General features: G+C 39.8%; 2 protein-coding genes across 10 annotated transcripts in view; one reads left to right on the top strand and one right to left on the bottom strand.

The window, feature by feature from the left end:
- Nucleotides 1-23,525, bottom strand: part of AP3S1 (adaptor related protein complex 3 subunit sigma 1) — a 47,140-nt gene extending 23,615 nt beyond the window's left edge. For 4 of the 9 annotated variants that reach the window (XM_075020460.1, XM_075020463.1, XM_075020458.1 and 1 more), the window contains exons 1-4: nucleotides 23,255-23,493; nucleotides 19,822-19,913; nucleotides 17,159-17,270; nucleotides 9,121-9,192 (exon numbers count right to left, since the gene is read on the bottom strand). In XM_075020460.1, the coding sequence (XP_074876561.1) occupies nucleotides 9,121-9,192; nucleotides 17,159-17,270; nucleotides 19,822-19,913; nucleotides 23,255-23,323 (345 nt within the window). In that variant the 5' untranslated portion in view covers nucleotides 23,324-23,493. Of the gene's footprint in view, nucleotides 1-241; nucleotides 508-543; nucleotides 3,228-8,367; nucleotides 8,468-9,120; nucleotides 9,193-17,158; nucleotides 17,271-19,821; nucleotides 19,914-23,254 lie in introns of those variants that run through there. The other 5 variants (XR_012648956.1, XR_012648955.1, XM_075020462.1 and 2 more) reach the window with 5 other exon arrangements.
- Nucleotides 23,526-23,608: 83 nt separating this feature from the next.
- On the top strand, nucleotides 23,609-26,468 carry ATG12 (autophagy related 12). Its single transcript, XM_075020466.1, has 4 exons — nucleotides 23,609-23,826; nucleotides 23,987-24,123; nucleotides 25,601-25,663; nucleotides 26,035-26,468. Exons 1-4 carry the CDS (start codon nucleotides 23,652-23,654, stop codon nucleotides 26,092-26,094), a joined length of 435 nt encoding a protein of 144 aa, XP_074876567.1. The 5' UTR covers nucleotides 23,609-23,651; the 3' UTR covers nucleotides 26,095-26,468.
- The last annotated feature ends 218 nt before the right edge of the window (nucleotides 26,469-26,686 follow it).

Raw genomic sequence — 26,686 nt, forward strand, 5'->3', positions numbered from 1 at the left:
TGCAGTCACCACCTCCAGATTTTAGGGGAGTATTTCTCATTTTGCTCTTATTGGCAGAGCTGGTGACGTCAAGGAAGAAATTCTAGCTGTAACTTCAGCCTCAATGAACAGCCCCAAAATTCAGAAACTATTCACTTTGAAGTCAAAAGCAAATTTCCATTGTTGAAGAACACATTTTAATTTGTGGAGCATACCTGAAACTGCATTGATAATTACATGAAACATTAAATTCCAACCTACATCCTGGAGAAGAAAATGAATTTAGTTCCATTTCTTCTTAACATTCTTGAAAACTTGGTACATTCTAGAACTTGGCCTTGCTTTTAAAGCACAGGAATAATCCATACATATTTCTGACTGAAGAGGCAAGAAATGACACCTCAGTAAGTTCCTGCTTATTTCACTCTTATTCACCAGAGAACTTCAGAGAACAAGCCGTGGAAGTCTAGTAGCACAGAAGAAAAGAATGTAAAAGAGCAGGTCTTGATCTTTACAGATTATTCATTTCTGTTTTAAAATAAAACAAAAAATAATGAGTGATGATTTTACAAAAAAAAAAAAAAAAAAAAAACAACAAAAAAACCCACCCAAACTTTTCTCAGGTAATCTCTAACAGCTTACTGATACGAAATACTGAGATGCTAAAGGTCTAAGGTAACAGGCTGAACACCACATGAAACCTACACCAAAATGACTGAAGAAATTGAGTGACTGGTTAGGTTTTCGTAGGTGTTTTGCTTTCTCCGAGACAGATTACAAGGTGCATTTAAAAAGAAATGTAATTAAATTATGCCAGTTTTGGTAGCAATTTTTTCCCCCTAATAAGTAAAGGTAAGCAATTACAGTCCTGTCAACACCACTCAGACTATTTTTTTTCTCTAGTATTACTGACACAGTAAACATATAGAATAGAATCATAGAATCATTTATGTTGGAAAAGACCTTCAAGATCATCGAGTCCAACCATTAACCATGCCACCTGACAGAAGAGACCAGCACCCACCTCACTACAGCCCCCTTCAGGTAGCTGTAGAGAGCAATAAGGTCTCCCCTCAGCCTCCTTTTCTCCAGGCTAAACAACCCCAACTCCCTCATAAGACTTGTGCTCCAGGCCCTTAACCAACTTGGTTGCCCTTCTCTGGACACGCTCCAGCACCTCCATGTCTTTCCTGTAGTGAGGGGCCCAAAACTGAACACAACACTCGAGGTGCGGCCTCACCAGTGCTGAGTACAGGGGGACGATCACCTCCCTGCTCCTGCTGGCCACACTATTTCTGATACAGGTGTGATGGGTTGACCCTGGCTAAACGCCAGGTGCCCACCAGAGCCGTTCTATCACTCCCCCATCCTCAGCTGGACAGGGGAGAGAAAAATATAACAAAAACTTGCGGGTCGAGATAAGGACAGGAGAGATCATTCACTAATTACCGTCACGGGCAAAACAGACTCAGCTTAGGGAAAATTAACTCAATTTATTACAAATCAGCCAGAGTAAGGTAATGAGAAATAAAACGAAATCTCAGAACACCTTCCCACCACCCCTCCCTTCTTCCCGGGCACAACTTCACTCCCGGATTTCTCCACCAAACCCCCCCAGCGGCACAAGGGGGACAGGGATGGGGTTTACGGTCATCACACGTTATTTTCTGCCGCTTCACCTCCTCAGGGTGAGGGCTGATCACACTCTTCCCCCGCTCCAGCGTGGGGTCCCACCCACGGGGTCAGTCCTCCACGAACTTCTCCAACGTGGGCCATTCCCACGGGCTGCAGTTCTTCACGAACTGCTCCAGCATGGGTCCTTTCCACGGTGTGCAGTCCTTCAGGAGCACCCTGCTCCAGCGCGGGTCCCCCACGGGGTCACAAGTCCTGCCAGAAAACCTGCTCCACGGGCTCCTCTCTCCGCAGATCCGCAGGTCCTGCCAGGAACCTGCTCCAGCGCAGGGTTCCCACGGGGTCACAGCCTCCTTCGGGAACGCACCTGCTCCGGCGTGGGGTCCTCCACGGGCTGCAGGTGGATATCTGCTCCACCGTGGACCTCCCTGGACTGCAGGGGGACAGCCTGCCTCACCAGGGTCTTCACCACGGGCTGCAGGGGAATCTTCGCTCCGGCGCCTGGAGCATCTCCTCCCCCTCCTTCTTCACTGACCTTGGTGTCCGCAGGCTTGTTTCTCTTACATGTTCTCACTCCTCTCTCCAGCGGCTGTTTCTCACTCTCCCAACTTTTTTCCCTTCTTAAAAATGTTATCACAGAGGCGTTACCACTATCACTGATTGGCTCGGCCTTGGCCGGCGGCGGGTCCGTCTCAGAGCCGACTGGTATGGGCTCGCTCTCTCTCGAACACAGGGGAAGCTTCCAGCAGCTTCTTACAGAAGCCACCCCTGTAACCCCCCCCGCTACCAAAACCTTGCCACATAAAACCAATACAACAGGCCAGGATGACGTTGGCCTTCTTGGCCACCTGGGCACACTGCTGGCTCATATTCAGCCGGCTGTCAACCAGCACCCCCAGGTCTTTCTCTGCTGGGCAGCTTTCCAGCCACTCTTCCCCAAGCCTGTAGCGCCACATGGGGTTGTTGTGACCCAAGTGCAGGACCTGGCACTTGGCCTTGTTGAACCTCATACAGTTGGCCTCAGCCCATCGATCCAGCCTGTCTAGATCCCTCTGTAGAGTCTTCCTACCCTCAAGCAGATCAACCCTGCCTCCAAGCGCAAGACAGACATCAATAAATTGGAGTGAGTTCAGCAGAGGGCCACCAAAATGGTTGGGGCTAGTACATTTGTCCTGGGCAGAGAGGCTGGAGCACCAAGGCTGGTTCAGCCTGGACAAGCAGGGGCTTGAGGGCACCTAACAGCAGCCCCCAGTGCCTACGATGGGCTGTCAGGGAGCAGGGCTCTTCTCAGCAGGGCATGTGGGAGGGGGCAAGGGACGGGAGAGGCTGGGACCAGCTGTAAGGAAAGCTTTCCCCAGGAGGACAGGGGAGTAGTGCCAGAGGATGTCCGGGGGCTGTGCAGGCTCGCTTCCACCCTGACCCCATGGCTGACCCTGCTGGGAGCAGTGTCTTGTACCTGGCACCTCCTGAGGTCTATAATTGAATTATCTTATGATCTGTAGTAAAAATATGGTACTTCATGATGTGGAGAGAGTTTCACTGGTAAAAACAAATGCTTCAGAGCCAGAAACTTGCTCTATCCATTACAGGCAGGTAATCCAAATTTCTGGAAAAATCTAGAGGCAGAGAATTAAGAACAATTTAAGTGTAATGCATATGTCACCATATGAATTGTACCAAAAGTGTCTGTATATATACACATATATATATGAATAGGAAAGAAAAAAACCCATGTATACATACATATATGAAATTAAGAAAGATCGATTCATTGCATTTCTGAATACAATGGTTTTGCATCAGCCAACCTCATAAAAGCCAGACTATGAAATTGCTCAGGAACATACTAACACTTACTACTTCTCAAGTGTAATAAATATTTTAAAGAATAACTGTGGAAGGATCACAGGCAGTTATACAGGTGTCCAAACAAATCTCCAAGTTTTAGAAAACAGCATCATTAATATTAATGTTCTCTATCATCACCTGGATTGAAAGAGATACTGGACATCACTGAAAATAACTTAATGACACATGCCTTCAACTATGAATGCACAGCACATCAGTAGCATCTTTGCATAGGGTTTTAAAACACCAAAAGCACGAACAAATGCCTGTGGACTGGGTTTGGTTTAGGGGAGTTTTGGTTGGTTGGTTGGTTTCAGCTTGTTGGGGTTTTTTTTCCAACTTGGCAGAATATGCAGAGATATTGCTTAATAGATGCCAGTAAGAGGCCCAGTTGGTAACATCACCTTAAAACAGTAGTACTGCAAGGTCTCTACAATAAGTGCACATTATGTATGACAGTTCAGGGAACGACTCTATGATATGACCTATCTGATGCATTTTGTGTAATACGAAGGCAGACAAATTCAAGAAGTGGCCAAGCTTGAGCAGAGGAACTAGATCACATGACCTTCAGATGTCCCTTCCAGTGTAAATTATTCTGTGATTCTAAGAACAAAAAGGCTCAACGGTTTTACTGTTTTATAAATTAAAAAGGGGGGGGAGAAAAAAAAAAAGGCTTCTTCAGCACATAAACCACTGATTATAAAAGTGAGGTTGTAGTCCAAACACAATGGAACAAGGCAACCACTGCATGATGCCCAGAGAATTAATTTGATTTACAGGTTCAAAGAGTACATCTTACCAATGCATAAATTCCCCCCAGTGTAAGTTCTGAAAGAAGTTTGCAACATGCCAGCAAGCTACAGATTAAGAAGTAATTGACAAGGGAGCACTGTCTGCAGTTAAAAAAGGGCAGAACACAAACTTCAGGTTTCTGGCCAGCTGTAGCACTGACGCCATAACTGTACAGAACAGCAGTATACTTGTATGACTGGCATCAATATCCATTGGCAGTTATTACCATTATCCTTATTACGATGGATGCAATGAAGAAGGAGAATGAATACAATTCTGAATACAGCTTCTCACAAATAAAATTGCTCATAATCGAGACTGTATAGGCAGATTTACAAATAATACAATAGGCTTTACAGACAGAAAGAACAGCAGGAAATTTTTTTTCTTCTAAAGTACACTAGCCCACAGAGGAAGTCTTAGTATTCTACATCAAAACATTAAGAAAATACCTTCCTTAATCTTTTTAGTTGTAAAGAAACTATTTCATTACTCTAGATGTTGGTGTTTTAAAGGATTGCTTAATTATCATTTTGCTCTCAGAAAGTTCTCTAGTAAGTATACAGTACAAATCAAAGCACCATGAATTACTGCTGAGCAGTTGTTTCAGTATTTCATGTTCAGTGTTTCACATTACAGAAGATGTACACTATAGTATTTACCTTTCCATCATGCAAGTTACTTTAAAAAACATGAAAGTTACAATTTCTACTTATGCCTAAGCACAATTAAAAAACTTTATTAAATCCACCTAGTTTATTATCTGGTTTCAAAAATTCACCAGTTGACACTTAAAAAATTATGCAAGAAATCTGAGAGTACTATTTATCCTGATATAAGTTCTCTGCTTCCAAATCCAACTTACGGATTCTTGAAACACAGATAGTTTGCTGTTTCTTGCTATATTATTGTATTTTATAGCCCCTGTCAGATTTTCCCTTGGTTAATATCTCTAATCACTTTTGAACCTATTTATAATATTCTTGGTATCTATGATAAAATGGAAAAATGGCATTCCATAATTATCAGTCATGAAAACTGTGTCTTCTTTGTTTCAAAATTACTTCCTGAAATTTTATCTGATATCCCACTATTCTTTATTTCTGAGAAACACAGTTGTTCATTTTCTTGAGACCCTTCAACACTTTTTTTCTACATACTTCTTACTTCTCTGCCTCCAGTATCTTGAATATTTAACAACTTCTTCTATGCAAGCTGTTCCATACCTTGGATCATGCTTCTTACCTTTCTCTGTATTTTTTTCCTACTTTTAGAAAGCAATATACAAGTCTAACACACAGTATTTAAAAATGTTTATAAAGCATGAATTGACACAGTAACTTAACCATTTTTTTTGTCTTGCCCCATTTTTCTTCTAAAGGGATGATTTTCTAAATAACAGAATACAATTAATTTTACTTGTTAGTCTTTAATGAAAGGAAATCATTACTATGACCTATAATGTTACATAAATATTGTAATCCATTTACTCCCTTCTCTTAAATACACTGTAAGAACAAAACAGTACTAGCAAAAGTTTGCCCAGATATAAGCAGGAGCAAGACATAAATTTTTAATATTAACTATTTTTTTCATTTTTCATTGCAAATAAATTTTAAATTAATAAATGCACATTATTTCCTCTATTTTTTTCTAACTAAAAATTTCACTAATTATTTTCCTAAAGAAACAAAAAATTTTCTGAATTAAAAAAGCATAGAATGGCAATGAATTGCAAAATACACTTCAACAGTGTATTCAAAGTAGTGTTTAAGACTGAAGGCACACGGAATACAGCTCCTACATTTATATCCTAAAAGAAATCAGACTGTTGAGAACATCAACTTTTCAAAATCTGAAGTGGCCTTTTGTAATAATAATTTTCAGGTGTTTTTACAAAAATCAATAAGAGTGCTTCCTACTTCTGTTCCATGCACTGTCTAAAAGCATGAATGCATGCTTTAACAATGTGGAGAAGGAATGCATCAAGAAAAAACTCTCCCAGGAAAATTTGGCAACATTTTCTTGTCTTCAAGCTGCAATCTGATTCTGGAGGGTTCACTGTTCTGGTCAGATAATAAACTCTTGGAAGAGATCATGATACTCCCAGGGGTATTTCAATAGGCACCAAAAACTTGCAGAAAAATAAAAGTATTTCCTTACATCCCCAACTGAATGTATTCTAGTATTTTAGTTGTAAAAGATCCTCATGATAGCTTTCTGTGACATCTTTTCCATCAGAAAGCATTACACTCCTGGACTCAGTGTAGGAATCAGTACAGGACTGAAATAAACCTCCTCCTCTGGAAAACATTTTGCTCCAGATATAGCAAGTTAAGTTTGTTTGGTTTTAATACAGCTGATCTGTAAAAAAGCAGGCCAATTCTCTCCTGTACAAACTACACTCCCCAACACCCCAAGTCCTCATCTGCTACAGCACTTAAGAAATACTATCTCATTCCCACCTATATTCCATTCTCCAAGTTAATTCTTAGTACTATACCAATACCATTCTTGAATAAGCATCTCTCTTGCCTGCAGGTTACTATAAGCCATCACTGGGTCCAGTATAATGATGGCAGCCTGATGAAGGTAAATGTTTCCTTATAGAAATGCCACATAAAATGCTACTAAAGAGGCAACAGCTGTTGAGATTACATAGTTTAACTCTTTTACATGCTACATCATTTTTTACACGAAAGGTATTTCTTGTTTTTTAGGTAGTTCAAGCAAGATGATTGGAAGAAAGTCACCTTCCACAATTCCATCGAGAACTGAAGACACAGATCAACTCTCATCCAAATTAATTAGCCAATCCCCACTTTTCTCAACACCAGACCTCTCAAAATACAAATATTTGAAGTGTTTCACCCCAAACAGGTCCCACATGTAAGCATCCACTATAACTAAGATTCTGTCTAGACCAAACATCCAGCAGCAGTTGCTGGTTTTCCCTACTGCACACTTGAAATCCATTAACAAGCCAGGCCACAAATATCTGACAAAAGAAAGTTGATGTGTTTTAACTCAGAAGCCTCAACGCATTTTGCTTCTTGACAAGGTGACCTTATCAGCAGTTTAAAGAGAATTTAATGCTGTAACTTCATTCTCATAGATACTGTTTTTTTCTGATAGATCTACACTACTAATGAACTTAAACTGTACCAAATCAAATGTTTTGATCCTCTGTTATGGTATAAAGTAATTCTTACAAACCAATTACACTGGAGAAAAAGAAAAAAAAAGAATGGAGATGACATCAGATCAGTCACAACTGCACAACTAATACTACTGTACTGCTGGTAGTAGCTTTGCATTACTGCAGAAGTTCAGCTTTCTGTATTGTATTCTTTTGTCGACTTATGCTCAAGTTAAAAATCACTGCACCGATTAGTACCATGTTCAAAAAAATTTTTAACACAAGGTTTCACTTATCTTTTACTTTAGAAATGGGTAACTTTTGCTAAAATATCTAATTAGTATTTAGGGCTCACATTTTCCTCAGTTTGAAAGTTCTAGCCTAAACATTTAATGGGATTCTCATGCAGTTTTTTAGTAAATCAAATGAAACACTTAAATCTTGGCTTCCCTTTGACAAATAGTTTTCAAGAAGAAAATACCATCTCATACCCAAAACAAAGTAAAACATTCTTCAGAAATTTAACATTTTAAAGCACCCCAGTTCTCAACATTTTATCAGGAAGATGTTTCTCCTGTGAAGTGTAAGACTACTTATGCTAAGGAATGCTACTGAATGAAACATGCTACAGAGCAACAGCTTGGACTGCATAGCAGCGCAAGTATTCTGCAGCTAAAGATAAAGATCAAACTCCTTGCCACAAAACAGTTACAGTAATTGGGTTCTTCAAGCTCAGAAGCCAATATATAAACCACTCAAATTCCTTTGTACTTTGCCATTCTGGAAACAGCCAACATGTTCCAGTCAGGCTAGAAATCCTAACCACTTGTCATGAGCAGGGAATCAGTTCAAACACCTACTCAACGTCATTTGCATGTCACTGTCTGGTCAAGGTACAAATGTTTCTTCCAAAAGAACTTCCTGATTTTGAAACAAACCAAGTCAGTTCCAAATGGTTATTTCAGATACTTAACTTGTTACTATTTTTAGTCCACCTTCAGTGATTTTTGTCTTATTTTCCTTGGCATAGTTTGCTGTCATGGCAAAAAGATGTTCACAGATGGGGAACGGTGACTGCACAGAAAACAACAGTAGGCACAAAATGCAACTGAAGGAATAAATTCTGTGTATTTAATTCTCAGCATTTTAGGTATTACACGAAGAGGTGCCAATGTCCTTCTAAATGACAGATTACTACAGTAATAGCATTTCTCAAAACTAGATTAATAAAACACTTGTTCCTGATAGCCAGGAATATTCAAACAAGACTGTCTCTAAATGTTTGAAAAAAGACATAATGTCTGTTTGAGATTTAGAAGAGAAAGAACCACACAGCATTTAAATTACATAATCATAGCATTTGAAAAGCAACTGCCAGCCTTAACTGGAAAATCCTGTAACAATTTCAGTTCTGAGTAATGTAACACCTAACAATAAACAAAATAGAACAAATTATTTCTCAAAACTAAGTCCTACTCTGAGAATATTCACGTCTCCAATTTGACAATTATATGTGCAATAACACTATGCAAATCTCCCACATTATTTTATTTTTGCTCAGAAAGACATGTTCCACCATAGCCTTCAAGTCTTAAAAATAATGTTGATAGAAACTGTCTGGATTTCACTGACAATAAAAGTAGAATCACTGCAGAGTTTAATACCAAGTATCAGTTGAACCAAACATTTTAGTTGACAAGAAATATTACAGGAGCTCACCACAGTACCTTGTCTACATGGAAAATTAAATCCAGTTCACAGACATTTTCAAAACATTTGTCTAGTGTTTCCACAAATACCTGCAAAGAGGAAAAAAAGCCAGAGGTCAAGCTTTATCAGAAACTCAGTAGTTCCATTAGGTGTGAGGTTTAACAAAAGCAAATACAGAAAATAAACACTGGGCAGATTTTAAGGCATTAAAAGCATCTATAGAAATTATGTGGTTAACATTGTTATGCCAACAGTATGTTATCTGTAGAGGGCAAAACTGTATGCACAAGTCAGTTTATGTTATAACTCTGCTAAAAAGTCACACAGTTTTAAACAATAGCTGCATCTTGAAAAAACAGTAACATCATCTATGCTACAATTTTCTCAGCCGTGATTCAAAGTCTTCCATTTCATTAGAACCCAATTACTAAGCAAAAAATCAGCTAGTTTTCTTCATTATTATTACTATTTTTAAAAACTACTACATTGCAGGCATCTCCCAGTTAACCAGATGACTGTTAACTTTGACACACAGAGACACATGTGCAATGCAAACTGTCAGCATCATGCAAGTTTGTCAGCATTACGGCTTCCAGTAACAGTACAGCAGTTTTCACCTGGTTTAGACCTGCTGAATTCAGGATGGACCAAGGAAAGAGGTAGCTGTCTTAATATCACACCTGCTTATCCTGTCAGGCATACCACCACATAAAATTTAGAAAAGTCCAGCAGTTTGTACCCAGGCAAATAACCCCTCCCTGAATCTAGAATGTAAGTGCACAAAGCAGAAAAATCCAAGCAGCTGCTGAAGTCCAGCCACTGATGATGTCTGCTGGATAAGGACAGCACGTTACCCTGCTTTGGGTACTTCTGTAACAGATTCCTCCCTCCTTGTGTTAGCCAGTTTTGGAAACCTAAGAGCATCACAGCCCCCAATTAGGCCAGACAATGAAAAGATTATTGTACTTGCACTCCCGAAGCTCCTGAATGCCAATCATTATGCGCTTGTGGCGAGTGCTAACAAAGACTCCATCCAGTGTTAGAGAGGTATAAACACAGTTCCCTTTATGCAAGGGATAACTCCTACTGACCTAGATGAGATGTGTCAAGACCTGTAAGTTAAACACATGCTTGAGTTTGAGAGCTTAGGGTCCTCAAAATTAAAAAGAATTTCTGTAAGAATTTACTGATTATTTATTAATGACTAGTAAATAAGCTGCAACTTGTGGGAAATTTTAATCTCAGTTTTTATATGTTTCAAGGCCGTTTTGTCACAATATGCATTTAATATTGTCACTGTATCTAAATTTTTTTTTGCAATTCTAAACTCAAACCTTATAGCAGCAATATGGAAGAAGTCAAACACCTGGTTTTGATTCTCTCTCTTTTCAACACAGTTTATTAATCCCATCTTAGTCTTTGAGAGGAACCAGATTTCAGACTACCTAGGCCCAGAAAAACAGGAATGAGAAGCCATGTTCTGCTGACAAAAATAAAGTTGATAAAAGGGCTGCTTCTATAGATACATATTTATGTCTACAGACCCAGTGAAACAGGTCTGCTTGACATCGGCCATTTCCAGTTGTCTACCTTGCATATCAAGAAAGATTACTTTTACATCTGAATCCCCAGTCTCAGATCCTGCTTACACCATAAAGAGGATCACACTCTGCTGTTGCTATTACTAGTATTATCAATCTCCATTTTAAAGTCAAACTACACCTAACTGATGTTCCATGCATTTAGAACAAGGATTATACTTTAACACCAAATACCAATTCATAACTTAAACTAGGAACATAGAGCATTTTCACAGGCAGACTCAAGACAGTAAGGTTCACTGACAACAGTTAACTAAGTAAATGAATATGCTTCTGTTAAATTATACTGAAGCTAAGTGAACCACATCTTTTTTTTTCCTTCAAGTATTTGTTAATTTGTTGTGATAATAACACGTACTATAAAGAAGGGATGCGAGCAAACATAAAACTTGTATGTTAAGCAGAACGAATTACACAGTTCACAACTATGTGCAGCAAGACAAATGACCACAGACATTCTCTTACTTTCCTTGTACCTTAGGAGAATGCGGTTACAAGGACAGTGCTGTTTGGTATTAGCTGCAGGAAGAAGATTGGAAATAGAGTGTAAACGTAACCTTTATCCAAAGGTTTCAGTTACAAGAGCTAACAGTTTGACACTATTTTTGAAAGAAAAGAAGATATTCCACATATACATCACCAAGTTTGCACACAAATTTACATACTCTGACTTTGACATCCACCTAGTTCCTTGGAAAACAAAGGAACACGTTAAAAACTAAAACTCAAAAATCTTCCAAAAAGGCCCCCACAGATATGTGTATTTAGTAGCCATATGTATGCCCACACATCGACAACACAGAAGTTTTATTTCTGTGACCTTCTTCCAGTAACTAGGGTTTCTCCTGCAACAACACTTGATTCACAGTTACAACGGTTACTTTTAAACCTTTACCCATTACATGGTGACACCACCACAGACTGAACTCACAGATCTCTGCTTGCAATGCATGACCAGTAATACAAAGCAAGCATTTTTTAACCTAAGGGAAATCAGCTGGCACTGAGTATTCTTCAGAGAGATTTTTCACCGGCTAAGGATTTCTTATGGAAACTACAGAAAGTTCTTCAATCTTCCATTCATGATGAAGAGTTCACTCAAGAGTAATGCCAGCACTGACAAGGTATACGTCTACTACAAATAACTGGTCTTTAAAAGCATTAGTCTACAAGGTAAACTAGATTTTTTTAGACTAATATTCTTTGACCTATTTTAAGATGCCTTCAAATAAAATTAGAGCCATTTTCATCATAATTTTACTTGAGAGTCAAATGAATTGCACACTATGGCAAGCAGTGCTAGAATTTATGTACTTCAGTAATTACTTCAGATGTTGCAGACTTGTAGATCAAAATAATCAGAAGAGAAAACACGCCAATTATTTCGGGACACAAACACACCACACATCAGTTCAAAAGCACCTTGTGAAGTTCTTGGAAAATAAACATAAATAAATGAGTCAAATAGCAGGAATATAAAGATGCATGCACAATGAATTACTAGCTCCCCCTTGTGCTTCATTTTTGAAATCATTATCTTTTATATTTAAAGAAAAAACTATGCACATCTCCATGCAAGTAAACAGAAAAAAAAAGGGGGGGGAAGAACCCACACCTTTCTTTTGTAGTAAATATGCTTTAATAAAGCCAGATACACACCTGGAGAGTAAAGTACATGAATGAAAATACCATATTGTTATTGGATATACACAAGCCAGGAGCTTCCTATACTCGGTAATATTTCAAACATAAAATACCACCTTTACCCCAAAGGGCTCATTTTTTAATTAGGCAAACAAGACAACAAAGGAATAAAATATACATTAATATTGGGAAGATAGCAAGGCTAGCAGAAAAATCAGAACACCTATCAATTAAATGCATCTGATGCTAGATAATGTCAAATACTAACAAAAGCAGGTACAATAAATGAAGTAAAACCAACAGGAGCTACTCATATCAAGAATATTGCATCCTTCTTCCTAGGCTAAACAGCAATGGTAAACCTCAAGACAGAATTAATTTAATCTGCCCATGGAGAGTCCTCTCCTTCACTGCTTTTGACAGTTCAAATGCTACTTGAGACTCCAACTAGTTTAGAACATAACAGTCCGATCATATAGCCAGTTCTCCATACACAAGACTGGTTTCTCTTCTGCTCTAAGTCATTGTTCACATATGACTGCAAGCACATGAAATCAAATAGTGTTTACACAGCCTTTCTAATTGGGAAATCCTTGGAGCAGCTGCTGTGTTTTCCCACACTTACACTGACATCCCAGTTTTCTTTCAATAATTTTTTTTTTAAACTACTCATAGATTATACAGAGAATGCCAAGGTAACAGTGTAAGGGAAAGACTGTACAAGTCCTGCTGATTAGTCAAAACAGAAGTGTGTTAGGTCTTTCAAGCAGACCTACCTATAGGCTTAATGCATTACCAATAAGGCTTTTTAGGTCAAAATGTTCTTTTTGTTCTTAATTCCTGCCCTTTACTTTCCACCCAACTCTAAAATAAATTAATCATGTTAACTGAGAACTAGTTAGGGATTTTTCTGCCAAAACAGGTATACCAGTCATATGCCTCTTCTTTTTTTATTTAATTAGCATAAAAGCATCTCTGGTCAGGATCATTTATCTTTAGGAACTGAGAAAAACATCTTTCATGAACTGCACTGCATTTCCCATATGCATCTTACTGAACAACATTACCTTGTAAGCCTATACGCAACTTTTCATGAAAGATTGATCTCACAGATTTAGCTGCTTACTTAGTCAACATGTCTTGGAAGTACAGCAATGGGCTAAAATCCTCAAAAATGCTTAGAGTTGACATAGGCTTTTAGGCTCGTAAGACAGTTAGGTACCATTGTAAATGTCACTCAATTTCTCCTCATGGCAGTCTACAGCTATTTATATTTCATGACATACTTTATTTCCATGCGCTATAGCCTTACACTTCACAGGCTAATGAGAAGAGTCTGAAATAGCTACAACTCGTGAGATAATTCACACTGAATCCAAAAGACTACAAAACCTACCAAGTGTAGCACCGATGCTGACCTATCTCCCATCCAATTAATAAAAAAACAATAAATAGAATCTTGTGTTTGTATTAAAAAAAAAGAAAACAGACAAAAATTAACAGTATGAATTTGCCTGAGGAGTTCAAACACGTCTAGTTTGAACACAGTATGAAATCTGAGGCAGAGTCTGCGATTTGTAACACATGCAGTGTATTCATTAGGCCTGAGCCAAGAATACTTACCTGTGAAACAGCTCTGACTTAATGGTGATCTAAGTGGCCTTCACAGCAGTATCTTATCTATTACAACAAAAACTTTATGCAGAAAAGAACTGCAGACTGCCATATATAATCTAATCCACTATAGATTTATATAGTTTACAAGACAGAAAACCTTTAAGTGCTAGACTGAGTTCTAGGTTCATTTCACCAGTTTATTTTCATGAGATCATAAACTGGCCCTCTACACAACTACTTTTTTAACAATTCAGTATATGTATGATTCATAACAAACTCCAGATGGCTGTTACCCGTGTTGTCTCTGAACTATAGTAAACAAAGATGTATGAAGACAGTTCAACACTTCTCAATAAAAAACAGACAAAGCTTATTTGCTTGAGTAGATGTATGTCTATATACTGCCAGCCTGAATTGCACTTGGGGTTGAGATGTAATAATAAACTTTCTGAGGGTGTTTTCCAATGTAAGATACATTTAATTCTGATTGCTATTGCTAAGAGGATTAAACAGATCTTCCTTGTGAGCTAGACTGGAAATGAAAAATGTTTAATTAATCTCTGTATACTTTCTGCTATGATTAAATGGTTGAATTACAATGATCTAGAGAATGAGAATACTGAACAGCTGCAGGTACTGTGGTGAGACTGTATTTATACTCAAAATCATATGGGTCAGAAAAAAGTAAAGCATTTCTAGAAATAGAAATAGCATTTCTACTATTTCTGCTTCCTTCAAGTAATTATACTGGCATGTAATTAAACACCAGGGTGTAAGGGAAAAGATGTGAAATATAAAAACTGAGAGATTGAAATCCATCGAAGTACTTCTGGCACAAGAAGCAACACAATTTAGAGAAAAGTTTAGTATATCCCTGATTCAGAGAGTTTGAGGGCTAAATAAATGTAGGTAGTAGTAAGCTCAAGCAATTTGCTTCAACATCTTAAAGTAAAATTTAGGTTACACTGTGTAACTGGAAATAACTAGAAGCTACTGATGTTACATTTTTAATATACCATAATGAATAAAATCTTAGCTGAACTTGCATAGTGGCCCTGCAAAATGTAACAGGTCAGACAATTGACCTAGATAGTCTTTCCCATCCTTATTATCTGATTAAATATAAGATATTATAATATCCACTTTATCTGAAAAATATCCCTAAGTCACATGAAATATTAATATGCTTCTTTTCTCAGTTTATAAATATTTTAGCACTTCCAAGTAAGAAGACACACTATGCAACAAGTAACTAAGCAACTCTGTACAACAAACTGCTAAAAACAGGTAAGGCCATTGTATACCTCACTCAGTAACTTGCACAGTTCACATATTGCAGAATGTTTCTATGACCAAAGATGATATAAAAATCTAGAAAAAAAGTTTCCTTCCCTGCTACCCACACAGCCACTTGGAAATACAATTTGTATCTACTGTCCAGAAGAGCACTAAACACTGAACAGCAGTTCTGAACACCAATAGGTGACTATGAGAAGCTATTCAGCTCCAAGAAAGGTCTGCAGGGAACTGAACCTTTAAGGCTCACAGTGCTTTCTGCAGTGAAATAATATATAGATACAGGCTCATGTCTCAGGTTACCACAGATTTTACTTATGTAATAAATCAATTCTCTTGATGCGCAAGCTTTTGAAAGGCTTAACAGTAAGTGAATCATACACACACACATATATATGAGACCCATTTTATGTAATGACATACGTCACTTCATGGTGCAAAACTATTTTTTGTCACATCTGACTATACTAACAATCCTCAGTGAAATTGTTTATGTGCAAATTTTAAGTTGAAAATCACTGGTGTAGCCAGAGTTCTCTTGACATAAGTGTTTGTAATACAGAAATTATTTTTGTTGCTGAGTTGATACAGACATATTTAACAGTTTAAATCATACATGCTGTATTGGCAGCCGTGCAGAAGACAACGTATTTGAGGAGTTAGTGATCTTGAACAGGCCACGTCTGCTCTACTAGGCTTGACAAGCTTCTATCTTCTTAATGTAATCTATGACTTACAATGTCTTTGGGATATGTGAACTGTGGATGGATCAAGGAGTGGAATGGTTCGATCCTGACCAAGAGACTGTTGCATGTTTAGGAGTTAGTAATCCACACAACATAACCTGAGCAGGCACAGCCCTGCACTGTGCTGCACAAATTCTTTGGCTGCAGGACAAACTGAGGCAGCTCACTGTAACAGAGGAGCCTGCAGGCAGCTCCCACTCCGTACCAGTGATTACACCACCTGCATGGCCTTCTCTGTACTTCAAAGCACAGCAAGAAGTCCTCATAAGAACATCCTTTAGGAACAGAGTTGTCTTCTTGTGAGGAAATTATATAGTAACTCAAAGGTCCAAAAAAGGGAGAGCCCCACTCCATGGACAGGATCTGCTCTGCACAGTGCACCACGTGAAAATCCACTTGGGCTCCATTGGATGCTGCATGAACACAAGATGCCCAGCATCTGAAGTGGTGTAAGATTTACTGTCTAGATTCCTCTCCCTACTCGGTTTTATCAAACAGTTATCATACTAAGCCATTTTGTTGTCGAGCCTTTCTTACCGAGATCCACAAAGAACCTGTACCGGCTCTCTTTCTCCTCACCTCTTCCCACCCACCCCACCCCCCGTTGCAGAAGACATGCCTAGGGCGGCATCTGCACTCATTTTCTAAGGCATATCTGACCAAAGGCTCACAAGCAACAAGGCAAGTTTCATTCAAAGAGGTTTTGGATGTGTTAATCCATTTTATATTTGTAGTGAATATATATGTGTATCTATGTGTGTATACACACACACACAGAGCTTTATGTGTCAAGGTTCTCACAATCTAAACTTGCCTAGCGAATGTTTGAACTGCGCCATTTTTACCTGCAGCCAAAACAAGGCCTTGAAAAGCTGCAGCAAAAAGAATAGCTGCTGATTGTTCAGTATGTTCCAAACGAACTGTTTCCTTACTTTCTCATCAACTTGGGAAACAACTTTTTCAAAGACAGTCCAGAAAACTGCAAGCAATCTAAAACTAATACTCAGCACTTTGGGCATTGTTCACAGTATGAAAGCCACCTTCGCTTCTAAGTATTACAGAAAAAGATACAGCTAAATATCGAAGTTCTAAGGTACTTAGAAGTAGAATTCCACTTATTAAAAAAAAAACAAAGCAGCAAAAAAACTTACTTGTATGAGGTCTAAAATGCCAAGCTCACTTTCTGAAGAATCCACACAGAAGACAAAATACAAGGTGGCATAATGTCGGTAAATTAGTTTGTTATCAGATCCACCTATTAATCTAACCAGGAAAGAAAACAGGAAAACTTAGTTAGCATCTCAGGATAAGCTGGGCAAATCCTCACAGTTATTTCAGTTAATAGGAGGCCTATTGTTAATGGCTGGCTGGAGCTTTCCTAAATCTAACTATATCACAACTTTTATTTTGTGATATAATTACAATGGAAGAAAACTAAGTACCAAGACAGCCCAAGTTACATTTACCACACAAGCACAGTTGTTGTTATCCATACGGATAACAATTACATCAACAGATGCACCTTTTTATTAAAATCAATTCAAACAGATCATTTAGTTTCACCAAAAAATGGGTATTAAAAGTACTTCCATTACAGACTAGTGGGGACTGTACAGGGATTAATCTGCTTTACAGATTAACAGAGTGTATGCCTATGAATCCTTCCCTGCCCTTCTCAGAGGAGCATCAACAGAAAAAGAAAACTATAATGCAGACTGGCATTTGGATTACAGAAAAAGCCCTGAATTGGGTTTATGTTGCACTTAATTCCCAAGAACATGTAACACTCTTGTGCTACAAAATGTTTGGTATCTTGAGAAATAAGACTGTATGACAAGCAATAGTTTACGATGCAATGTTAAAGTCACAGGAGCAATTATATTTTTATGGACTCACTGATCATCAAGTTACTGAGCAAGAGAGGAGGTCTAAACAGGTATTTACTTCCACTCTTCTACTATAGCCCTCCCAAAGAAGGTACATAAATCATAAGAAGAGATGTTCTTCAGATCATTGATATCTGCTTTGAGCAGTAGGAGGCCTGCTCAAATCAAAATGAAAATATTTTGTAGCCTGAAGCTACATGGCTATGAACATCATAATTCTCCCTTAATTCTGTACTAGGACTGAATCACCTGTTTGGTGTATCATAACTCATCCCTTTAGTTTCTGCCTCTATCATAGGGAGAGAATACATCAATAAATAAAAAGAACAAGAAATCTTTTAGGTCTCTTTTGCTTAAGCACATTGCTTTGCATTAATGCTTGGGTGGGGGGAGGGGGAATTGATCCTGAGGAACGGGAAATACAGTTAAGAGGTACGAGACAAAAATATTACAAACAGATGTGAAAGTGGAAAGAAATGGCAATTAAAGTTTCCTTTTTTGTGCTTTATTTACCCAATTCTTTCAAATACTTTAGTACAGAGTTAGTATATATAAACTGTTGAGGCCTTTGGGGTAAACTGCAAACTATAAAGTGATCCCTGTCCTTAAAAAAAAAAAACAAAAACCACCCACACCTGAAAAAAATATATTGAAATGGTAACTCTGGAAAAATATATTGAAATGGTAACTCTGGAAAAACATATTGAAATGGTAACTCTGGAATTGAGCAGTAGGAGGAAAGCCAGAATTGTGTCCTCTGCCTTAGTTTCTTTCTGTTACACAGCTGTGATTTTTCTAAAAGGCTCCAAATGGCTTCTTTCACTTACAGAATTCAAGCCAGCATGTTTCCAGCTTGAAATCATCTCCACGAACCTAACAACAGAATCACCAGTTGAGTAGTTGGAATAGAACAATTTTAGTTTAAAAAATAATGAAATAAAAAAATCAGGAATCATCTTGATCAGAAAGAAGACATCATAGCTGACACAGTACAGCTAAGCATTTAACTGTCTCTGCATACAGAAAATTTAGGCATTAACATACTAACTTGCAGTAATTAGAAATTTCCATAATTACGGTATTTAACAGGCTATGACAACATCTGTGTTTAAACTGGAGATCAAGATCTTACTCCATCAATTATGACTCCTTTTCCTATAAGGTGGCTTTGTAACTACTTACTCTTGATGACTAATATCTCAAAATAAAACAGTTCTCCATTTCAGAATTTCTTCTCTTCAACTAAAGCAAGACCACATTAAAAAACCAACCAAGACGATTCAAGAAGGAATATTTTGTGTGTGTCTTCTAGAGACAGAAGACACGTCTGGCTTTCCTTCCACCTTGCTCTACCTATATTAATAAAAAAATCTTGGTTGACATTGCATTAGTTAGCGCATTAAAAACTTACTTTTTCCTTCCTAGTTCATATAGCAAGCCTGAACCCTGACAATAAGGCTGAGAAATCCTACTATCAGAGGCTGTCCACTCAAATTTTAGGAGCTCAAGCCAAAACACCAGCTACAAAATATTTTAATTTTCTCAGTGGGTATGCAAATGCCAATACCTCTTCAAATGACACTAGAAATCTTTAGCTTGATTATAGGGAAACCGGTTAGGTATCATCTGCCTGTTTCTTCCCCAACTTGTGTCTGAAACAAATATAGCATCAGATATGGCTCTCTGTCAGTTACAGCACTAGAAAGAATAAGTTTTATTGCCTAAATCATTTTGATACATATATGCATGCTTCAGTTTGTAAAGAATATGTATACCTGGTGCAACATGATAATATTCTTTGTGTATTAAAATGTCTCAAGTGACATGGCATTTACATTACAGCTGTAAAAACAGTTATATTACAATCAGCAGTAGTGATATTTGCTAGCCAGTAAGTATTGGGCATTTATTTCAAACTTGATACTTACAATCCTCCTTCTAGGAAATTACAGACATTTTCATCACGTTTTGATACTAAATGGAAAGTTTCTCTGATAATTTGTTGCTGCGTATCTTCACTCTATGAAAGAAAACATATTTTGCTATCAAGCGGAAATGGATTAATTAACAATGCATAGCACACAGAGCTAATAAATAGAACACAAAGTACATCAGCACCCTCAAACTGTCTACTTCTGAAGCCTTAAATCTGCCAATTAACAAGCTGCATATTGTTTTTGTCATTTCAACACAAAAAGACATTTTTACAAGTTAAGTTGCAGAATACATTACTAAGAAACAACTGTGAAAAAAGTGATTGTATTTAAGAAACTGCTAAAAAAATGTAAAAATAGTTTCTTCAAGCAAACAGGAAGTCTTCAAGTATTATGAATTTTTTGTATCTCCACCGTAGCCTCAACAGCTACGGACATGCTTTGAAACTATTTTCACCCACGAACAAGAGGGAAAAATTCTCAAAAGCGTGAAGGGGTGGGGTAGCTAAAAAAAAACATAACACATATTGGCATCATAAGCAACAGGTTCTCCTAAGCCATTAAGTTACTAATCTGCTAGAAGGAAAGAATACTTCCAAGTTTTAATTTGCTTGACTCTTCTTGAGTCCCCACTGCGACTCCATCATTCCTGCACACTTGCTTTTGCTACCCTTCTGTAAGAGTGGACTCATTTTTAACAAGCCTGTATTTCCACAGTCAAAAAATTTAAATACAATTCCTAAAATCCTGCATTTGTTTTATAGCACAGAACCCTGAAGCTATCAAGTATAAATAGCCCCCATCCCTGCCAAAGCGTGTAAGTCAGCATTTTAAACCATTATATGAACAAACACTCTGAGCAAAACTGGGCCATGTACCTTAAAAGCGATTTCAGCTAGAACAGTGTAGTACCCTGCGTGACTGCTAAGCAAACAAAGCCTGGCATCCGTGTGGTTTGCATGCATCACCTTCAATTCATGTATTATTTTACAACCAACCTCTGGAATCCACAAAGACATCAGCAAAAATCTCCAGCAGAAGTAAATTGCTCCATAAAACACAGAGCAATGAAGTGCAGGTTCCTCTGTTTCTATAGTTGGTGTTCCTTAAATTGTGCCTGCCTTACTCCACTGCAGTGATCTCCATTACTTCCCCTATATTTTCTATGGCAGCAGGAAAGAGACAATGTTTCTTTTTTCCTTAAGAAACTGAGATACTGAGTATTAAAAAAACCTTTGTTTTCAGAATCTGCCCTTAGTGACAAAGTTGTTCAGAAACTTATTTTTAACTTTGAAATTATGGCCACAGGTCTATATTCTGAAACATAAAACCACAGCATGTATGTCCTCCTATTTAATTGCCATGAGTTATTACAAAAGATTATTAACTTCATTTTATGCAGTAGAAACACTTCCCATTCTCATACATATATCAAGGAAAAAAGTTACACATTTTTTTAAGTTCTGGTATCACAAAGCAAACAAATACCCCTTTCACAGATGCGACCAAACTAATCTCTCTAGAAAGCAGAAGATAATTCCATCTGTAGAAAAAAAATTGAGATTTGCCTCAGTACTGGTTCAATTGGTATTAAATGTCTGTGAAAGTTTCAGAAAGTCCACAAATAAACCTGTTTTATTGAAGTCACACACAAAAAGATAATCAAGACAATTGCATCTGTTTCTGTGCACCACAAAGCTTTAGGGAAATCACCTCATCACATAATTTCTTAATTTCATTTGCTATTCCATTTTCAAAATTTCAAGGTGTTCTGTATACAGATGTATTACCCTACTTTCAGCATTGAAGATTTATTTGTTCTAATTCCAGTTATGAAAGTAGTAGAGCAGAATGGAGCTGGCAAGAAAAATCTGGTAACCTCCTGCCATTCACTCCTCTCCTTCCTCTGCTTCTCCCTCCCAGGACTTTGATTACACAACAGTAACAGAAAACACAAAAAGATAATTACATTTGAATGGAAAATGAGAATGGAAGTTAAGTGTTTCACATTAATGCAAGTTTTGTATACCTTTCCAAAGTCTTTCATCTACCTATTTAATTGTTACCTCCACAGTGACAGGTAAAAAAAAAAAAAAAAAAAAAAAGAAACTTTGTTAGTAAGTTACTGTAGTTCTGCAATGGATCAAGAACAGAGTGGGGATGCACACAAAGGGAACGCTTATCAGTATGTGTAGGTGAGAATATTCCATTTTAATTTTTAAATTAGAAATGCTAGACAAAAGACATCTGCTTGGTAAGCCAGCACTGATGAGAAAAAAGAAAACAGGTTCAAACACCTGTACTAGAATTTCCCACTATTGCCTTTCTAAGGAGAAGGGATCAAATTCAGTCTTCCACAGCAATGACCTGTATCAGTTACACCCTTTAATTAAAAGCCTGACAGTGCAAACTAAAGTGTCACAGTCATCATTTCTGCTCCAAGATGTAGAAGTAAGATATGTCCCTTCTGACAAAGTTAAATGACTTCTGTAATAGCCAGAATTGCAAGTAAGTGGCCACAAATCCAAGTAAGTAATAGCACTACTGAAGGTGATTATTTTATTTACATAATTCTGGGAAGCATCACTTGTTTTCTTGTGTTTTAATGCCCAACACCACCCCAACCTGAGCTGAGCCAATTTGCTAGGAAACACAATACGTGGTCAGAACACTACCTTAAAATCTCTTAGCCTTGAACTAAATCAACTGTTTCCACATTGTTTCTTAACTCCCCGTGGCTGCGCTTTCTCCTCATTCAGACCAAGTGCTTGTGCTGCACTTTCAGAGCTGCTCTGCTTCTTGCCTTCCCCCGCATAAAAGAACATACCTTTCTGTTTCATTACATTTCTTTTTCACCTCAACCGTACTCTTACAGTACTCTGAAAGTTTCCAAAGGAAAAGGCTCTGCCTACTGGACCTGGGAGTCCCATAAAACTCATCTTCCCACTTCCAACACCTCTGCCCCAGCACGGAGGCACGCAGCACTACACAGAGACGCCGAGAGTCGGGCTGGAAAGCACGGCAGAGCTTACAGTAGCGCTTCCACAGGTAGGCTCAGAGAGCCGACTCCGCCGCGGAACGAGACTCCCCTCCTTCACCCTCAGTACTACCAAAGGACGAATGCCGGTGAAAACGACGCTAGCTAGGAAAACGGCGTTCTTCGAAATCTCGTTTCCCCGACTGACGGCCCTCACCAGGTCCCGGCACCCTCCATTCTCCCACGCCCTCGGCCCACGCCGCCGCCTCAAAGCCTACCAACCCCCACAGCCTCACCCCGCAACCGCCGGTCCCGAGGACACCCGCCGCCCCAGGAGGACGGCCGCCCTTCCCTCCCTTCCCTTCCCTTCCCCTCCCTTCCCTTCCCCCGGCGCCCGCCCCAGCCCCGGCCCCGGCAAGCAGGCCCCGCGCGGCCCCGGCCCGCCCGTACATAGCGCTGGTAGAACTTGGAGAGCCGCGGCTTGCCGTGGTTGTTGAAGATGAGGATGGCTTTGATCATGGTGGTGGCGGGGGGGGAGGGGGGGGAGCGGCGGCGGCGGCGGGCGGCGGCGGCCGCCGGGCTCGCTGCGCTGCGCCCCTTCCCCTTCTCCTTCTCCTCCTCCTCCTCTTCCTCCTCCCCGCCCTTCCCCCCCTCGCTCTCGGGGCGGCGGCAGCGGGTCACGCGCACCACGTCACCGGCGACCCGCGGCCGTTAGCGGCGGAACGGCTTCTGCCGCACGTGACGCGCCCCTCCCCGTCACCTGACGGGAAGGCGGCGTCCCGCAAGGGACAAAACGCCTGGCCTCGCGGCCTCGCCTGGCGTCACTTCCGCCGCTCCGGGACCAGCAATGGCAGAAGCGGAGGAGCAGCCGCCTGCCTCGCCTCAAATCAAGGGCCGAAGCGAAGGCGGGGAGGAAGCCCCGGAAGCCGGAGCTGCAGCTGCAGCGGGGGCTGTTGACGCGGTCCCACCTCCGGCCGGCTCCCCGGGCACCGAGGACCCCGCCGGCGACACGAAAAAGAAAAGTAATGGGGCGAGAAGTCACCGTCGGGGCGGGCGGGCCTGTGCGGTGACGGGCAGGTGCCCTGGCCAGTCGGCGGTGGGAGCGGGAGGGGGTCCGGCCAATGAGGGAGCGGGGGGGCGCGTCCGCCGCCAGCGGCGTTAACGCCTGCCCCTGCCCCGCAGTTGACATCCTGCTGAGGGCCGTGGCTGACACCCCCATCATGAAGACCAAGAAGTGGGCCGTGGAGCGGACCCGGACCATCCAGAGCCTTGCTGACTTCATCAAGAAGTTCCTCAAGCTGATGGCCTCCGAGCAGCTGGTAGGGGCAGGCACCTGGCGGCCCGGCCTGGCCTGTCCCGGCGTGTGGCGGGGGTGGCCAGGAGCCAGCCGTGCCGGGGGGCTGTGCTCACCCGGGGCCCAAGCTGTCACGCCTTGCAGGGAGACTGTCTTGAGTCTAGACTGCGGCTTTTAGCAGGAAACTTGGCACCAGCAAAACTCTTCGAAGTACACACCGCAGCATAACGTTGAGATGAGCTGTAGCGGTGCGGCATGGGTATGCTTGGGTGCTCAGCTCCCACCTTCGGCCTTTTTGCAGTGTCTCGGTTTCTTCTTGTCTGATGCGGATGTGCAGAGCTGTGTGCACGTTGTGCAGCGATGCACTGCAGTGAAAAGTTCATACGCACAGTGTAACTGTAGAAGTCAGGTATACGGAAGGAGTATTTGGGAAAAAGTCTAAAGTGTTTGGGGTTGACTTTCTGAATATTGGTGTCTGTTTCCTTCAGAATTTACTTCTCAAACAGTTTAACTACTGTCATGGGACTGATTTCTGCTTTAAAATGGGTAGCTTGGAAACGTTCGCAGTTTGGCAGCACATTACCAGTATTGTTTACATGTTCCTTCCTGTGAAGCCCACGTGGCCTTCTGATAACATTGGAAGAGCTGGAACAGATTCCGAAATATGATTGTACTAATTTGCAATTAGCAGTAAACTCTTAACATCCATACACTTCAAAGCTTTCAGTCAAGATATAACGTTACAGCTAGACTCATCAAAATAGTCAAATGTGTAGCTGAAGCATAGATGAAATCCATCTGTTCTTGGTCTGGAGGCTATTGTTTAAGCATACTGGCACAAACAGTTTCGCTAGCCATCTCTTTCACCTGGAAATCATGAAGGGTTTCTTTTTTCCCAAGGCTTAATATCTCAAAGAAGAGCAATAATTCAGGTATTTACAGAAACAGAGCCCTAGGAATTTTGTAACTCTTCTTTGGCAATAGCACGATACTCTACTACACGTTGCCACCTAGCACTGCAGATCCCAAGGCCCTCTGATGTTATGGACTAGCTACTATATGCGTATATACATTTGGAGCAGGAAGTGAGAAGGATGACTTCAAAAAAGAACAAAATTCTAATTTCTGTGATGGCTGTTCTAGTTGAGCAAGTTTAGAATAGCGGGAATGGTTTGGATACTTGGAATAAGAGCAGTAACAAAACCAGTGAGTTCACATTGTGCTGCTGTATGGGAGACTAATGGGTTGATTTGCAGGAGAAGGAAGTCCACATGCTTGCTTTGGCTTGGTCTGGTTGGCCAGTCAGAGGTGACTCATGGAAGTCATATTGCCCCTCCACATGGAAGTGAAAATAATAATTTGTGGTATTTTGTTATGAACTGTAAAGATTATAAATCGTGAACAGAGAGTGTATTTACCCACCTCTGGCTGCAGAGTGTTTCTTCTATGTGATCTATGAGATCTATGGGAGATCTCCCATCTTCTGTTTTCTTTTCTTGCAGTTCATATATGTAAACCAGTCTTTTGCTCCATCTCCAGACCAGGAAGTTGGGACCCTCTATGAGGTGATTTTCATCTTAAATATCCTTTCCAAATGTGCTTACCAGGATTTGTCAGTACAATTCTGGCACTTGAACTCTGTTACTGCCCCTAACTATGCTGGTAATATCTTGCATTAAATGTAATGTAGTTGATATTCACAGATCTGTATGAATATGATTTAGAGAGACATGACTTCGTACAATCTCTGGAAATGCATCCCTTTACATGCAGTACATTGTCATGCCTCCGTTATGATGGAGAGCTTTGTCATCCATAACAGTATTCCATGACCCAGTTATCTGGCAGGGGGCTTTTTTCTTTGTTTTGCTTCATGTATGTGCTAGCCCATGAATAATCTTAACAGCTGTTGTTTTGGTTTCTTTTTTTCTTGCAGTGTTTTGGAAGTGATGGCAAGCTTGTACTGCATTATTGCAAAACTCAGGCATGGGGATGAATGACAAGCAATACAGTTGTTTTCAAAAATGGAAAAGGGGCTAACTTCTTGAACTCAACTTGTAACCACACAGGAAGAAGGATTTTTGCATTTCTGCTTATGATTGTACACTTATAAAAATTATGCAGGTGAACAACATAAAAGAAGAGCTGCCTAGGCTATCTGATCATGTAGCTTTTTTCTGAAGTACAGGAAAAAATCTGCACCTGCCATCTGTAGAGTAGAGTGAGCTCTCTTGTTGCTGAGTTCTCAGTTGCTGTATCTGAAGGGAAATTATTTCATAGTTGTCTGGAGGACTGACAGGACAGCTCTGTCGCTCTATGTGCTGTACTGAAGATAAAAGTTCCTTTTTATTAAAAGGGATGTTTATTGTACATGTAGCCTGGTATTCAGTTTACTGCTGACATGCTGTACATCTGTTATGTGCATTCTATTCTTTGTGAAGTCTTCAACTTGAATATGCATTATTATCTCATGTCATTTCAAGACAGTATTTTGATTTTTTCTCATAATTAATATGTAGTATTGGTACATAATCTAATTACTTCACCCTGTGCCTTCATTGTGATGGTAGCATAAGTACCTCATTTAT

Source organism: Buteo buteo, chromosome Z, assembly GCF_964188355.1.
Source record: "Buteo buteo chromosome Z, bButBut1.hap1.1, whole genome shotgun sequence".
Lineage (NCBI taxonomy): Eukaryota > Metazoa > Chordata > Aves > Accipitriformes > Accipitridae > Buteo > Buteo buteo.

Bases quoted from the DNA above. Each gene is read 5' to 3' on its own strand.
- ATG12 (XM_075020466.1), top strand. From the start codon at position 23,652: ATGGCAGAAGCGGAGGAGCAGCCGCCTGCCTCGCCTCAAATCAAGGGC. The intron at 24,124-25,600 runs GTAGGGGCAGGC...CTTTTCTTGCAG, and splicing joins TGATGGCCTCCGAGCAGCTG to TTCATATATGTAAACCAGTC. The intron at 25,664-26,034 runs GTGATTTTCATC...TTTTTCTTGCAG, and splicing joins AAGTTGGGACCCTCTATGAG to TGTTTTGGAAGTGATGGCAA.